At 33.5% G+C, this 18,259-nt stretch overlaps 2 protein-coding genes across 2 annotated transcripts; one reads left to right on the top strand and one right to left on the bottom strand.

The window, feature by feature from the left end:
- Positions 1–2,167: 2,167 nt before the first annotated feature.
- On the bottom strand, positions 2,168–3,938 carry LOC101251206 (probable arabinosyltransferase ARAD1). Its single transcript, XM_019215215.3, has 2 exons — positions 2,935–3,938; positions 2,168–2,807 (listed from the first exon to the last, which is right to left on the bottom strand). The coding sequence occupies exons 1-2, from the start codon at positions 3,859–3,861 to the stop codon at positions 2,307–2,309; spliced, it is 1,428 nt and encodes a 475-aa protein (XP_019070760.1). The 5' UTR covers positions 3,862–3,938; the 3' UTR covers positions 2,168–2,306.
- Positions 3,939–15,508: 11,570 nt separating this feature from the next.
- LOC101250911 (pentatricopeptide repeat-containing protein At1g74630-like) lies at positions 15,509–17,607 on the top strand. The gene has a single exon (XM_069288050.1). It carries the CDS (start codon positions 15,579–15,581, stop codon positions 17,223–17,225), a length of 1,647 nt encoding a protein of 548 aa, XP_069144151.1. The 5' UTR covers positions 15,509–15,578; the 3' UTR covers positions 17,226–17,607.
- The last annotated feature ends 652 nt before the right edge of the window (positions 17,608–18,259 follow it).

Below are 18,259 nucleotides of genomic sequence, written 5' to 3'. Positions count from 1 at the left end.
CTTCTTGAAGTTTAACCGAAATCCACTGTTCAAGTTTCAAAAGCTCCAAACACAAAAAGTTGCACAAAAGCTAAACGAGCAATTTGCATGCCAATAAAGCAATAGGTCATTACAAATATGCATGCTCTTTTGAATTAAGTTATGAATTATGGTAAATCCTAAGGACAATCTTTGTGGAATTTGATGCTGACTCTTGTTGAATAATTATTTTTCATACGATCATAGTCACCTCCTTAATGGGAGAGTTGTTTTAGACGTTATCAAAAGGCAAGTTACTTCTTTTCACAAGTTCTAGAATTCTATAGGCTATTCGCATGCACAAAAAACTAAATATAGCACTTGCAACAACCTTTAGGGTGTGTTTGGTATAGAGGAAAATGTTTTTCATGGAAAATGATTTCCTAGAAAATAAGTAGATTTTGGACTAATTTCTCATGTTTGGTTTGTAACTACAAAAATATTTTCCAGAATTAATTTTTAGTGTTTAATTTATGAATGAAAAATGTTTTTGAGAGACATCTTTTATTTTTACTAGAGTAAAAAATATTTTATGAAATTGAAATTATTTTTTAAAAATAAAATTATTATTTTTTTGGGGTGGTGGTGGTGGTGGTGGTAGTGGATGGGGCAAGGGGAGAGGGGATAGGAGTGAAAAAATAAAAATTTGAAGTTGATAGTATTTTTAAAAAATAAAATTAATTGTAGGGGGTTGGGGGTTGGGCGGGGTACTGGCCGGGGGGAGGGGTTTAGGAGTTTAAAAATAAACATTTGAAGTCGAAAATATTTTGAAAAGCAAAATTAATTTTTTGAGGTTGGGGGGCTAGCCGATGGTGTTGGGGTGGGTGGGGCGGTCAGGGATCGAATGAAAAATAAAATTTTGAAATTGAAGATATTTTTTTCAAATTGATGTCCCCCCCCCCCCCAAAAAAAAAAGGTAATTTGAAATTGGAGGAGAGTTTGGAAAATGTTTTCCTTAATTTTTGAAGAGAAGTCACTTTCCTTAATTTTGAAAAAATGAGTTGATTTGGAAAATATTTTCCAAGATTTTGTCCTAACCAAAAATGAGAAAATTAGAAAACGTATTCCAGAAAATGTTTTCCTTCATACCAAACACACTCTTAGTCACAATCAATCAAACAAAAGAAATGTCAAGAAAGGAGCAGAGCCCATCCACAATAGGTGCTAAGAAACTATGCATTCATAGCTAAATATTTTGCAGTTTTACAACATTTACAAGATTTTGATGCGTCTAGATACGTTGCGATACATTAGGTAAAAATAGGTGTAATTTATTCTAGATATATACACTATATTCAAATGGAAAAAAAAGAGACGCATCTTTCTTTTCAACAAGAGGGGTCACAATTGATTCGAGTGTTACGATGTTTCATTTTTTTTACAACCCGAATTTCCGAAAGAATGAAATTCAAAAAGTTATTTGGATGTATCTTGGATACAAAACAAATCTCGTTCGCCTCCCTCCCATATCACTGGCCACTCTCCTATGTATCAGGTATCCAAATATATGTGAATCACATCAGATACATACATATACATTTGTCTAGCGTTTTTATCTGGAGTATTCACATCTATCTACGATACATTACAAATCTCGCTCGCCTCCCTCCCCTTCTCGTTCGTCTCTGTCCCTACTTTAGTGTATCTGGTAATAGAGTTACATGCATCTAGGTGTATCTTTCTCAACTCTTCATTAGTGGTAAGATACATAATATTTTAAAATTATGGATAATAATACTCCCTCCTTCCACCGAATTTAAGAAAGAGATGAAGACTTTGAAACTTGTGGTCCAAAATGAATGATAGAGATTTGTGTGGTTATAAATCATTTGATTAAGGGTAAAATATACATTTATATAATTAAAGTGTTACTTAATATATAAATGTGTCATTTTCTTTTGTACGGACTAAAAAAGAAAGGAAGTCACATAAATTGAGATAGATGGAGTAGTCAAAATATGAAGAAGGTTTTGTGTTATTTAAATCTAGAATTGTGGTCAAATAGATTAGGTTTTTTCAATCTTTTTAACATTTTTTGTTCCGCAATGCTCTTCATTGTAGGGTCACACTTGTGCTATCGACATATTTGTAGTAATTCGCGTTCACATCAATGATAGTTTTATGGTGGTACATAGATTTTTGCTGGAGAGAAGTCCACAATGCATAAACTTGTACATGTAACTTCAAATTATGAATTGAATTTACAAGCCGCTCTCAAAGATGTCAAATATAAATAGATAAATACTTTCAGAGGGTAAGTGCCTCCAATAGAATCAAGGTACAATGAGCTATGAAGTACGATATCTGTTGTGGCGATGAGCCTTCAGTTGCATAAACGACAACTTTCTTGCAATTGCCTGCCAAATCATATCAACTGCATCATTAGGTTGGGATGGATATTGGTACTCAAAATGTTTTGTGAACTCCTTCAACCTTTTCCACATTTTGATCCATTGATCCTCCTTGATTCCTCTAAGGAAATTAAGAAGATATCCCTTCCTTACAGCGTATGAAGAACGAATAAAGATGCAAAACTTGGAATAATCGAGAACATCTTCAAATGGTAGCTCAATATCATCACTAATAATTACAGGAATACAATGACTAGAAATAGCATCAAATAAGCGGTTGGATGAAGGGGTGTCTCCAACAATATTCAGGCAGAATTTGGAAGAGGCCATTCCACGTCCAGCCTCCCTAACACCATTTGATTTGACGCTTCCAAAAGTGAAGTGTACATCTTTTTCGTTCTTGAGAAGGTTGTATAATACTAGACGGATCGCTCCACCCTGGTATTATATAAGCAAAGAAAAACTATTATTATCTACTTCAGTTCCATAACATGACTACCAAACTCCATTTTTTCAAGCATAAAAATGATAGAAACAAGGAATTAAAAACAGAATTGCAACTTACACTTTTCCTATAAATTGCCCCCTGGAAATAAACTAATATATGACGTTGCTCAAAAGAGGGCGAGTTGTTAGCATCTAATGTCTTGACGATATGTTTGTAAGGCGCAATCACATCCTTTTCAATATTTGCTATTTTTGTTCGGTACCTTCCAAAATCTGCAAGCACAAACATTGCAGAGTTCAACTTCTTTCTTGCAACCAACATGCTATTAGGATGGTGAGCAACAATCACATGATCTACGCCACCATTTATCTTCCACTCATGTCTACTTCTTAAAAACTCTACCACTTTATCCTGTAGTATTCTATTTATACTAACCTTTCCCTTCCTAGGAGGCCTAGAATGCCTATTGTAACTCAAAGACGAAAAGAATGGGACAAAAACTACATCGGCCTCACTTGAATTCTTCACTCTAATAGAAGTGCATGGTCTTGTAATATTAGATGATAGAAGATCAAGGGTAAGCCAATATTCAACGCTATGTTGTAAATTTAAGGCACCGGGATATGAGGGTACGTGACCCTGCATATCAACATCAGGCCACATTTCCTTTCCGTTTCCTTTCCAACCTAATAGCCCAAAGTGAAATTCAGGGGGTAAATCATACATATACACCCTAAGAAGAGCTTGTTTAGTGTCACATATATATCCACGTGAATTGCTAATAGAATTGGATGCTTCAAATGATGTTGTATTGTGGCTTTTCGCGTTTTCTTCAAATGATGTAATGTTAAGAGGCGAAAAAGGGATTTTAGATTCTAGACATGAGGTTGAGTAAAGAGAAGAATTATTAGTATTCACAATGAATGAATTGTCAGCAAATTGGACAAGGTACAATGAAGAAACAATCAAGACCAAAATCGAAATGGCTATTAGGCAAAATAGAAATCTTGATGCTAGCATACTCTTTTCAATAAAAAAAGACATCTTCTAATCTAAACAGATCCATGGATGTTAAAGAAAGTAATCAGAAATTGGAAACACAACTACTTTCATATGGTTGTTTGACCGATTCTTGAGACAGGTAAAAACAACATTACATATTCCTTAACTGTTCTTTAAATAACTATTATTAATTAATACTTTCTTAATTGTCATAATTTTCTTTTTTAAGTCATACAGTAAGAATTTTGACTAATATTTCATTATTTATTTTTTCTATTATAAAAAATTGCAATTTTGAATATCTGAATTTTCTTGTCTAAAACATTGAATAAATGTAATATAATTTGACAATGAAAAATTAATCAATTTTCACTTTTGAAAAATGCAATACAACAATTAAAACTAGACCAAGGAAGTACTCTAAACATAATTTGATACTCTATCCAATTGAGTTAATATTCATATTAATCCTCTAAAAATTGCAATTTCTTTCCTAAACTTGTGGAGCAGACTAAAAAAAATGTTGCTATTACTTATTAAGATAATAAAATTTGTAGAAGTGTCCATGCTCTGACTATTGGGGGAAAAACATAGAGAGATAATTTTATCTTGACTTTTAAGTCTTTTATCATCTTAAATTGTGCCAACAAATAAAGAAATAATACTAACACAACATTGTAAGAACATAGAATAAGTTGAACCCCAATTAAATTGATTCATCATAAAATTTAATAATTTACCTAATGTTGTCATTATCATACAGTTTTTGAATGTATTCAATATTCAAGATCTAAAATTTAAACTTTCAAACACTTGTATTTTATCTATAAAATAGAATTATTTTTTTTTAAAAAAAGTGTTTAACCTTTCAAAATATGCACAGTACAAAAAAAAATCAATAACAAAAATAACTGCTAGAAATACATTAAAAATCTTGCATTTAACACAATAACTTAGAGTATTTTATAATGCCTTTATTTATTAAAATCATCACTATCTCATTTCTCATGGATCAACTCCACTCATGTGTCACGGACTTAGAGCAAGCGGCGGGACATGACTCATAGCTACATATATTCTAAGTCAAACCCTCAGCATCATAACTAAATTTATTTATAACAAAAAAATCCACCTAAAGCATAAAGATATTAAACATTTTATTTTTCAAAATGTTTCAATGCATTCTTTCAGTATCTCTTTGTCCATCTCATCAACTTAACTTTAAGAGACATGACTCGACAATTTAGTGGTGGTAAATAGACGGCATAAATTAAATTTGGGTGGGTTAAAAATTGATCAATATAAAATGAATAATAATTAAATACATAAATATTTCATATGGGTAGAAATGGATTAATAATAAATGGATTGGGTAAACTACAAATTTACTCATATTTTCATGTGTAAAGAGTACTTCATTTTAAACTAATGAAACTATCTGTGCTTCGCGGTTACAGCAGAAATTACTATTTATGGAAAATATGAGAATAAATTATTAATTGTTATTGAAATTGATGGAAATGATAACATTCTCCCTTGAGCGTTTGCTATTGTAGACAAAGAGTCAAAAGAGGCATGAACTGTTTTTTAGAAATTTGAGTGCACATGTCATAAAAAGTAAACAAGATGTATGTGTTATATCTGATAGGGCAAAAGGAATCTTGACTAGTTTGCAGGAGTTGCAGCGATTTCAAGAGTCTCGAGCCTTCCATCGATTTTGCATAAGACATCTGAAGAGCAACTTTTAATCTAAATTTCCAAACAAGTACCTCAACAGATTGATGTGGAGAGTTGCTTCAGCCCATCAAGTGAGGAAGTTTGAGTCCTTGATGTGGCAAATTAAAGAAGAAAATCTCGAAGCAGATGAATACCTCATGGAAATTTCCTTGGACAAATGGACTGTTAGTCATGATGATTGAAAACAATGGAGAGCGTTGAGAACAAATCTTTCAGAGTCGTTCAATGGAGTGTTAGAAAAAGCACGAGGTTTGCCTGTCACTGTTATAGTTACACTTTCATTGGAGAAAACTATTGAACGTATGCACGTAGGTTTCAAAAAGCACACCAACTTGCAGAACAAAATAAATTATGGACTGAGAGGTTCAAAATAAAGTGGGAGAAGAATTATGAAAATTCAAAAAGGCACTTTGTTTTTTATTGAAATATACCCACAGAGGTATATGAGGTTAGATCTATACAGGTTGATGGTACAGATGGTAACTGATATACCTTGGTTTCACAGTATAATTAATACTTTTTCCTTAAGTTTAGTGTGTCCGAAAGTCTTTTTGTGCTACTTTTTATACAAGTTTCTCTTTGTTTTGCAGGAAATATGTCCAAAGCTGAATGCGGAGATTTTGAGCGAAGAAATACATAAGAGACCACCTACGGAGCTTATGACGGTCTGTCGTACTCGCGACGGTCCGTAGGTGGCAACGTAGTGCAGCTGCTGAAGGAAGATGGGGAAGTTTGATCAAGTGTGGGGTTACGAAGCTTGTGAAGATCCATCGTGTCTATGACGGTCCGTCCTGCAGGTTCGTCATGAAGTTCAGAGAAGTGATCCCAGTACCCAGATTCCAAGAGTTGAAGTGTTTTGGAACGAAGATCCTGGACGGACCGTTGTGCCTATGACGGTCGGTCATACTTGCCGTCGAGGGGAATGAAGAGAGCAGTAGAAGAAATTGCACAAGTATGGGACGACGGAGTCCATGACGGTCCGTTGTAACCACGACAGTCCGTTGCGAGGTCCGTCGACCCACCCGCGTTTTGGCAGATTTCCAGCAATTAGAATCCTTGTTTAATTAGGTTTTTGTTTTTTATAAATAGTTCGAAAAACCTCGTTTTGAGGTTAGACACCAGATAGTTAGACACCAGATATTTAGACTCCGTATTGTTAGACTCTATTAGATTAGACATCATATTCTTAGACTTTGTGTATTAGTGTTGGATTTTGAGATTCTTGCAAGTGATTTTTGGAGATTAATCAAGCAAACTTTTGGATTTTACTCTTTCTCATTTAAGTAAGTACATGAATTCTTATCTACTATATTTGAATATTGTGTTTATGGCTATGAGTAACTAAACTCCATAACTAGGGTTGTGGGAACCATAGACAAATAATGAGATAAACCCTAACTAAAATAACAATTCTAGAATAGTGTCTTGCATAGATTAATAATTCTTTCGCTTAGAAGTCTTTTAACGGATGGACAACGTTAGAACTCGCCTTAATGCTATTTGCCGAACCAAGGAGGTAGATAATAGGAAAATAATTATTAACATAGATTTAGTGTATACTATCTAATAGGCTAGTATTGATTGGTACAAGGTAATAACTTAGTCAAATATCGAATACGATGTTTAATATGAGGTAAGGATAAGGGTTAGGATAGAAACACACGTAGCCGGACCAAGGTGAGGAGTGAGATTTTCTAGATGTCGGACCAAGGATTTAGAAATACATAACTTATCACTTTGCATGCAAGATACTAGGAAAGAATTGTTATAGTTAGAGTTATCAAGTTATGAACCTGTGGGGAACACGTAAACCCTAGTTACTTTGATTAATTGATTAAAATCCAACATTCAAAGTTGTTAAGTGTCTCTGTCAAGTTTGTTAATTAATTTTACTCATTTAGAAATAGAAACCCCCCTTTATTGTTTTTACTTTCCAAGGAAGTCATTGATCAAACAATAGTAATAACAGGATGAAGTTAAGTCTAGACTATTTTCCTCGTGGGAACGATCCCAACCTCACTAGTTGGGTTATTTACTTGACACGACCACTTTACTTCTTATTTGAGAAGTAAGTTTGAGCGTATCAGTAACCCTCATTGTGTTTCACTGAATAAAAGAAAATGTGATTATGGAAAGTGGGTTAATTTGCAATTTCCATGTTCACATGTCATGAAGGTAACTGATAGAATGGGAGGGCTAGCTAAAAATTTTGTTAGCGAGCATTTCATAATAGAGAATTATGTTGCAACATATTCTGGGTCATTCTCACCAGTTGGTCCTGAGGCATATTGGCCATTTCCAAGTTTTTCTATGAGAAGTAATGAATTCTATCGTCGTCCTAATTGGTCAAGGACAACTAGAATACATAATAAAATGGATGTAAATAATCATTATGTACCTCATCTCTTCTATAATCGGCTTGTACATTAATCCTACCAGCCTCCTGCACATATGTCAAACACTTTTCTCCTTCATTCCGGACCATTGCACGAAATATGTATAAATCCTTCATTGATGGCTGATCAACAAGTGATTTTGCTCTATCAACCATAGAATGCATATGACGCACCTATGCAACAATCATTTTTTTTCTTACAAACATTTTCCATTATTTTTTCTGACAAATGTTCAAACAAAAATCAGTTTGAAACACTTATAATATTTTTTAAGGAAAAACATAGATAACAATTTTCCAAGTCACAGTTTTCGAGAAGAAGTAATATTATCCTCAAAAGATAAATCACAAACACACCAAATCTAATACATACCATTGTTTCATATGCCGTTGAATTTGGAACATAACCTTATTGTTGTTGAGGGCGGTGAGTAGGATTACCGATAACAAGACGAGTAATGCATTTAAACCAAATAAGGTAAGGGTCGTCATATCGAAGTGGTTCACGATTGAGCGGAGCATCACAAATATATTTAAGTCGTTGGTTCCAAAGAGGCAACCAATGAGCATGCTCCAACTTCCAATTTGTATTTGGTCTGCCCCTACGATCATGGTGAAAATGTGTGGCATCAAATAGAAATGGAAAGTATCATTTGTTTTAATCCAAATTGCCTCATAACTCGATCAATAAAGTGAACCTCGACGATATCCTAACAAAAAATTGGTGCTCTTACAAGCCATATGTCTCGTCCAATTTGACAATAATCAGGAAGACTCTCAATCAAGTCATCCAAATAAGGTTCCCAAATAAACTACATAAAGAAAAATAAATGTGTTTCAATATAATTTTTTTAAAAGAAAAATGGTATACCATCATACCTGATCCTCTGTCATGGAATCAAGTGCATCCCTAAAAACTTCCAACACATGTTTAGCGGTTTCAGTCCAACTAAAATGTGGAAACCATCGTGTAGCACATGGACCCCTAGGTAAACAAGCAAGAAAATTATTTTTGGTGTCCCTTTGTGCTATTACCTGAGGGTTGAGGACAGTAACTCTCTACCATGCCCAAATCTAAACATTATATATAAATATATAATTATGAGATTATAAACTAGAAGAAATATTTATAAAGTAATTGATGTAGTTATTAAGTATACCTGAAATAGTGGTAGAAATTCAGCTATCTCGTTTTGGTTACTCTATGAGGCCTTACAAAAAAAGCAATACAAGCACACTAAGGTCGCACTACCTCAACTATAAGATCTAACTACATTGATATCCTCGAGCATAGGAAGATACATAAGTTTTAAATAGTTGTCAGATGTATATGCCAGCATCATACCAGCAATCGTCCAAAACATGTAACATCTAGCCATTTGATCGATCATATTAAATAGTTGTCAGATGTATGTGCCATCACCATACCAGCAATCATCCAAAACATGTAACATCTAGCCATTTGATTGATCATATCTTGTGTTTCCAAGTCAGGTAACTGTAGCTGCTCGAGCATATGCGCACTAAGTGCAGTTACCTTGAGGTTGCTACGCTTAAAGTCTTGAGGACGTGGAATAAAACCTAACAATCTTTCACAAATATTTTGTCAGTCCCCTATGGTCCTTATCGACTCATCACCAAGTATCGGATCACCGTTCACAGGTAAGCCATACAACACCTCTACATCTTGCAAGGTGATTGTCGCCTCACCCATCCTAAAGTGAAATGTATGAGTCTCAGGACGCCATCTCTCTACTAATGAAGTGATCAAGCTACGATCAATAGAAGGTCGATTTGATCTATAAACACTATATAATCCTGATAATTCAATCATTTGTAAGATTCGTGGATGAGTGACATATTTCTTTACGAGGTACCAAAATTTTCCATCACACCTCCTCATATTTAAAATCATTTTAACACTTCCATCCCATATATCCCGTGACCTATGGGTAAGTTGTTGAGTTAATACTGATGGTTCAAGTAGAACGGGATTCAATTGGTATGCACTATAACCAGTCATATACGTATCTATTAAACTGAAAAATTCATATGAAAGTAAATTAAATATTAATGTTAGTCCCAAAAATCAAAATAATGTACTGTCACTTAATGTTTCATCAGAAATTTGGAAAATAAATTCAATTTTAGTAGAGGCGCATTGCAGGTCAATCTGTTATAGTCTTCCCTTCCATTTTCATGTGGACATTTTTTCATTGTTTCTCTTTGCATCAACAAGATGCATGAATTCAAAAAAAAAATAGAACATACATATAAGAATTTCTTGAGTGATTATTCTATATAACCAAAACGATATAAATACGAGAAGATCAAAATTCTAAAATTCAAGCATTTCATCTACTAATTTGTAAGGATTAAAAAAAACATCAAGGCTCTAACACATAAAAATTAACTTGAATCCAAGCTTTCAAGAAGATATATAGTCGTAATTTATCCTGAAATTCGACATAACAAGAAATCCCCAAAATTAATTTGGAAATACTACAATTACCGTTTATCCAGCATATGAGGTTTTCACCCATTCAATGTCTTTCCGTTCTTTCACGCCTCCACTTTGACCACAAACTATCATCGGGAATGGAGTTATGGGTTTCAGTCGTCGTTGCCAAATTTTGTTTACAATGAAATGGGTTATGGGTTTCAATCGCCGCTGCCAAGTTTTTGTTTACAGTGAAATAGGTGAAAGGGTTTAGAAGCCAGCCAAAGATAATGGAAAATTAAAGTTAATGAAAATAAAAAACGACGTCGTCTGGTGAAAGGGGTGGACCGTGTCACATTTAATCTAAAATCGTTACTGCCAGTAACGTATATTAACTAAACGAGATAGGGGCATAAGTCTCATGGATTTACGGGGCGTAATCTCATGTATATTTAATTTTATAGTTTATAACTATTATAATAAGCAAAGGTATATCTTTCAATGATTTTACAAATAATTTGGTTATACATAACCTATAATATATATATTAATTATATTATGATTTTTATTTGAGAGCAGTATTAATAATCATAACAAAGAAAAAAAAGTATTATTATTACTATTTGAGAAATATCATTACGTACACTAACAATAAAAAATATGATCTAAAGCAAAAAATTTATAAATAAAATTTAAAACGTTTGGGCCTAAGTTTTTTAGGCTCGGGAATTACGTCTTTATGATCGAGACTTACATCTCAAATTTTAGAAGATATATCTTATAGATCTACGTCTTTAATTTATGCCCGGAGCGTTTTTGGTACGCGCCGCTCCGAGACTCGCCCCGAGACTCTATTCGAAAATGTTTTTGAAAACACTGTTACTCATATTTTTTAAGAAAGATATGTATAACCTATTATTTTTTGAAAAACAATAAAAAAGAATGAGACCCCTCAAATTTTGGGGCCAAAGGCGGTTGTTTTTTTTCAAATGGTGTAGAGCCGTCACTGACTACCCCTGCCTCACGTGAGAATTTAATATTACAGAGTTTATAAAATAATACTTAAAATCTATTCGTCATTAGAATTAAAACAGTATATTATCTTACATGCAAGATAACATAGACGTACATTAATATGCAAATGAAAATGATAATTGTAACATCTTATCATTTACCTTTCAATCAAACATATTTAATTTGATTTATAATTTATCCTTTTGCTTTTTGGGAGTTCTATTATTTGATTTTTTGGAGAATCAAATGAACATCAACTTGAAATTTTACATTTTCTAATAAATAAATAATCGTTGTTGAAGGGTTAAATAAATTTTAAAAGGTTGAAAAAAGTGAATGTATATTCTAATTTTAATGTGTTGAAAGTTCAATCATACATTTTGCTTTACATATATCATTTTAAAGTTCCCCCATTTAAATGTATCATAAAAAATTATTAAAATGGAAAATTCAACGAAGAATCTATCATATTTGACAACAATTCAACTTATTATATATACTTGAAAGAGAAAAATATTATATAAAAACTATTCAGTTTGTTTGGGTGTTTTTTAAAATTAGCATACCAAAGAGATGAAGTTCAGTTTGAAACTATACACTCCAATTTCAATTGCAGTGTCGAGAAACACATATGTTACTTCAAAAAAAATATTTACAACTTGCAGTAAATTTGAGAATCTATCCACATTTCATATTAAATATGAGCAATTAATTTATTGGGTAGTTATATATGTCTTTGGGATTAAAAGAGTAGTCATATTCCTCTATAGGTCATCCAACACCACATCCTTGAAGTCATGTCTAAAGTTTATTAATTCTTGTCTTCTTTTCCTGATTCACTTTGCACATTAAGGCACAATAAGGTTTTTAAGATTTTTATGTCCTTACAATGACATACCAAATTTGAATTATGTCTCCAAGAATATTCTTTTTATTGTACCTTCAACAATTTCTGTAGAGAAGACTTGTGTGAAACTTATAACAACAACTTTGCAGAAACATAATGCCACGATCCAAGCGTACACCTTAAACGTGGGCGACACTCGAGATCCATTGTTGGTCCCCCTCGAATCTTCATCTTGGTTACCTAAAAACAGAAGACTATCCAGGCATACATAAGCACTAAATTGAAAGAAATGCTTAAAAATAGTTTAGTGAATTTCAAAATTTCCCTGAATATACTGAGTATGAAACATAAGTTTTAAAAAAAGTATTTTAGACTGAAAGACTCTCCAATATTGTGTATCTATGAAGCCTCTACTATAAAAAGATGAGTGTTGGGACAAGATTCACGACTCCTCAAAAGAACTATTACTAGCAACATACATAATTGGACTCCTTCGAACTCGAAAGCTGATGAGCAGATGAAGTGTTCTAAACAAAATCTTGTTAAGGTACCTAAGAACTTGTATTTGCATAATTGAATGATGCAAGTTAAATAAAATCAGTACATTAAATGTAAGAATATGTAATATAGTTGAATAAAAAATAACTGAATAAAAGGACTACTATATATATAGATATATACTCAACTGAATATAAAGAAATAAAGATGTGAAATCATTTTAAACTTTACAAAAATACTTACCCATATCAGAACTCAACATATTAAGTGATACAATAAAAATATATTTTTAACTCTATCTGGGAGATTCTTTAACTGATAACCATCACTATGATCTACGACTTCCAGAATTGTCCTATACTTTGTTGGGGTATAAAACACCTCAACTAAGCTGATCCACTAAACTCTTCCTGAAGGAACTTAGGATTCATGTAAAATGTATGATATTGTACCCATACATACATAGTCTATAAGGAATTTGTGTTGTCTGAACTCATTCTCATATCGGTGCTCAATACTAAAAGATATGTGTATCCTTCATTTTTCACTAATACTTTTTCCTACATATTTTTTTCTACTAATATTTTAAGACATATTATCCATGGACATCTGTAAGGGGTCTGACCCGGTTACTCGACATGGCACGGTTACAACAAAGTTAGCATGAATGACTTTGTTAAGGGCTTAGATGAGGATAAAATTAATTTTGTGAGCAGAGTGTTAACATGTCTTAGAGAAGTCAAACAAAGTTAGGAAGGCAATTTCATGACATGACATGGACGCTGGCAAGGCAGCAGACCACGACATTGCTTGAGCGCTGGCCAACCTCGATTGTGGACAAAGTTTGACATGTGAAAAACACACGGTCTGATCAAGTACGAAAAAATTAAGCTAAAATAAATTAAAGCATAGAAAAATATGAATGAAACTCAACAAGAAATAAATAAATGACATGAGTGGGTTAAAAGTTAGCATGACCAAGAAAAACACAGGCAAGGCAGCAGCAGGGCGCAGACCTAAAAAATGGGCGGATGATTCGGGTGGACTTTGATCAAGCAATAACTATACACGTTTAAAAATTGCATTGAAGCCAAAAATATAGATGGAAATGACAACAAATGTGTGAAATTCAATCAACCATTAGTCACATGTCAAACACATGCAGCGATGATTACCTTTTTATAACTGCTTGTGTCTAGATTCATTGTAACTTGTATATGATTTTTGAATTCAAAATTTGAATGCTCTATCAGTTAGGGATGTCAAATAAAGTTTAGTTTAGTGTCTATGGTCATGACAAGTGTAGGGAAATCCGCATTTTTCTTGATCTTCCTCTAAAAAATTCTTTTTCATAGGCATCTTCTATTCAAAAGGATCTTACTCAATTCAATAGAAACTTAACTTCTACCGCACTTTTTTTCTTTTTAGCATGTGTTAGAAAGCTATGCAATATAAAACACAAGGCTGCCACATGGTCTATAAATGTGCAGTCTTAGTTTTGAACGAAATGAGAGAGTCAAGGAGAAAAGAATTAAGTCTTGAATTTCACTAGACACTTAGAGAAAAACATGAGGCTTTTGAATGGTGTCAAATGCAGAAACCAACTGGTGATTGTGCCTCAAGTTGAAGTTGAAGTTAGGATAAAATTGTTATCCTAACGAATGAGATCCCTTCTATTGTTTTGATTATTAATATAAAGGTTGGGTTTACCTGTAGTTCTTGTGTGCATTTCATTATTAAGCATCGAAAATTATTCTAAAGAAAAGCAGAAACAATATTGAACATTATGCAGAATATGCTGCGAACAGGCTGAATCAAAAGTTGGACTTGACTGCCGCATAGTGGGTTAACCTCTGACACTGAATTTAGATGAAGTAATGTACCAATATGACAACATCCAAGGGGAGAGTGTTATGAAATATTATGGTATGGATGTCCACTACACTAATAAGTTAGTATGACTGATTATTTCCATTATTTTCCTTCATTATGAAGATAACCTCCACCTTTATAATGATATGAATATCCACTACACTAAAAAATTATTATGACTAATTATCTCTATTACTTTAATCCATTATGAAGATAACCTCCTGACTATTATTATTCTTATCTTTCATCTCCATAACTTTCTCTATTATATTATATAATTTTTAAAAAAAATTCTTCTTTATATTATTTTTATTCTTAAGTTTAAAACTAGATACATATTTTTTTTTAAAGATAAGAAATCATAATACTCCCTTCATTTCAAAAAGAATGATATTATTATTTTTTTAACTGTTTAAAAAAGAATGATCCCTTTCCCTTTTTGACAACAGTTTAATTTTAACTTTCCACATGACATGCTTAAAACTATAAAATTAAAGGATATTTTAGTATATTTAACATAACTTTAATTTTGAGTCATAAAATTAAAAAAATCTTTATTTTATTAAATTACGTTCCAATTAAACTAAATATCTTTTTTTAAAGGCAGTGAGTATTAAGGAGAAAATCTCTTTTGGTATTCTTTTGGATTTAAGTGTTGAAATGTTGAAAAAGTGAGCAGGGCAGAAAAGGTGTGTCTTTCTTTGTTAAGCTACTGCAAAACACTTGGAAACCTCAACCAAATCCACGCCTCCGTTTAAAAATCCGGCCTTGAGACCAACCCACTAATCGCCGGAAAACTCCTAATACTTGGTGCCCTGCAAATTTCTGATGCTATTGATTACGCTCGCCGTCTGCTCATACACTATCCAAACTGAGATGTGTTTGTGTACAACACCCTCATCCGAGGTGAATCCGAGTCAGACTCACCCAAGAATTCAGCCAGCACATTCATTTACATGCTGCGGCAATCATATTCTCCTCCTGATAGTTTCTCCTTTGCTTTTGTACTCAAAGCAGCGGCTAATTTACGGTGTTTAACAACTGGGTTTCAGCTGCATTGTCAAGCTATGACTCGTGGGCTTGACACCCATCTCTTTGTTGGGACTACAATTATTAGTATGTATGCGGAATGTGGGTTTGTTGAGTTTGCTTGGAAGGTGTTTGTTCAAATACCTCAACCAAATGTTGTGGCGTGGAATGCTATACTTACAGCGTATCTTCGAGGGAGTGATGTAAGTGGTGCAAATAAAGTGTTTGGTTTAATGCTGTTTAGGAATTTGACTACTTGGAATGTGATGCTGGCAGGGTATGCTAGAGCAGGGGAGCTTGAACGTGCAGAGGGGTTGTTCTTGCAGATGCCAAGTAGAGATGATATTTATTGGAGTACTATGATTGTTGGATTTTCTCATAATGGTTGCTTTGATGAGGCGATTCGGGTATTCAGGGAGTTGGTTGGGAGTGAAAGTAAGCCCAATGAAGTGAGCTTGACGGGTGCTTTATCTGCGTGTGCTCAAGCTGGGGCGTTTAAGTTTGGGATGGTGTTACATGCATATATAGAGAAAGTGGGGTTGGTTTGGATAACTTCTGTGAACAATGCACTCTTGGATACCTACTCCAAGTGTGGAAATGTGTTGATGGCTCGTCTTGTCTTTGAGACAATGCTTGGGAAGAAAACCATCGTTTCTTGGACTTCTATGATCGCAGGGTTTGCAATGCAAGGATATGGTGAAGAGGTGATAAAATATTTTTATGAGATGGAAGAATCTGGGACCAGACCCGATGGGGTCACTTTTATTTCAGTACTTTATGCATGTAGTCATGCTGGTTTAGTTGAACAAGGTCATGAGCTATACAGTAAAATGACAGAAATTTATGACATTGAACCAACTATTGAGCATTATGGTTGTATGGTTGATTTGTATGGTAGGGCTGGTCAGTTTCATAAGGCATATGATTTTGTGGTTCAAATGCCAGTTCCACCCAATGCAGTTATCTGGCGAACACTTCTTGGGGCTTGCAGTTTTTTTGGTGACATTGAAATGGCTGAGCAAGTCAAGGAAAGGCTCTCTGAGCTGGATCCAGACAATTCTGGTGACCATGTTTTGCTGTCCAACATTTATAGATTTGCAGGGAAATGGAAGGATGTTGCCATGGTGAGGAGATCAATGACTGAGAAAAATTTGAAGAAAATACCAGGTTGGAGCACGATTGAAATAGACAAGGTCATGTACAATTTTGTAGCAGGTGATAAACGAAATGAGATTACTGAAGAAGCTTATAATAAGCTAAGTGAGATAATGTTAAAACTTAAAGTAAAAGGTGGTTATATTCCAGAGGTAGGAAGTGTTTTGCATGATATAGAAGAGGAAGAAAAGGAAGATATTGTGTCTAAGCACAGCAAGAAACTTGCTGTTGCTTTTGGTATGACAAGGTTATGTAAGGGAAGCACCATACGAATTGTAAAGAATTTGAGGGTGTGCAAAGATTGTCATAGTTTTATGAAGTTAATATCTGAAGTCTATGGATTAGAGATTGTGGTTAGAGACAGAAGTAGGTTTCATTCTTTTAAAGAAGGTTTGTGCTCTTGCAGAGATAATTGGTGAGGGATGGTTTATGATCCAATTGAATTGGCAATGTTCTTATTTTCTGGATAAACATGTTGAGTGCAAACAGAAGACCCACATTTTGGATGACATGGAATCCTCCATGCTTGCCATCGAAATGAAAGAAAATGGAAAAGAAGTAGTCAAACATGTCTGTCAACTAATTGACTTGGAAAAGGCTACTGCATCAAGCTCCTTACAGATCTTCTGGTATGTGATATGAGGACTCTGCTTATTTAATAACTAAAGCATAATGACCCTGAACAATATTGCAAACTGAAATTTGACTTTTACTTGATACAGAAGGTCTGTTCACTTCCAGAGCCTCTGGGGATGTTGTTCAAGTTATTTTAACATGCTAGTCTTGTTAATTAGGTAGCAGATGCAAACGAAAATAGCATGAGGCTGACAAATTAACCTTACAGCAACGTCGATAGTAATAGATTGGTAAGCCATATCTCAAATAATTAGACGAACGAAAAATATATGAGATCTGTTTTATCATATTTAATGCACTATATCTTATCTATTTTTTTTTACTTGAAAGCATTTCTGAAACAGTAAGGATATGTTTGAAACTTGAACATAACCAAGATAACTTCTTCCTTCCCTAAACAACTATTTCCCTAAACAACTATTTGTATTGCCTTCTCTCTAACAGCCAACAGGAGTTGCTCCAAATTAAAATTATAAAGGTTCAATTTTTCTTAAATTATGCAAAATAAGACAGTTTGTCCTCCATCTTAAAGTTAGTACTCTTAATTGAGAAAGACTTGAACAAAAACTTGTATTGGAGACGATGAGGTTAATTAGACTATTTCGAATAACTTTTTTTATTTTATATATAATGTACATGTTATGTTCTATTATATAAAGTTATTATATTTATCAGGCATGTCTCAATACGTCTGGGAGCCTTAAGTCAATCTTAATAGATATTTTACATACTCAAAGTAATATGAGTGAAGTCTCGAGAAGATAAATTGTACGCAGATAAACGGTAAATAATGAAATAATAAGATAATGTTTAGAAT

This window comes from Solanum lycopersicum, chromosome 8, assembly GCF_036512215.1.
Source record: "Solanum lycopersicum chromosome 8, SLM_r2.1".
In the NCBI taxonomy this organism is placed as follows: Eukaryota; Viridiplantae; Streptophyta; class Magnoliopsida; order Solanales; family Solanaceae; genus Solanum; species Solanum lycopersicum.
The sequence above is the reverse complement of the archived record's forward strand: the minus strand, read 5'-3'. Positions and strand labels throughout refer to the sequence as shown.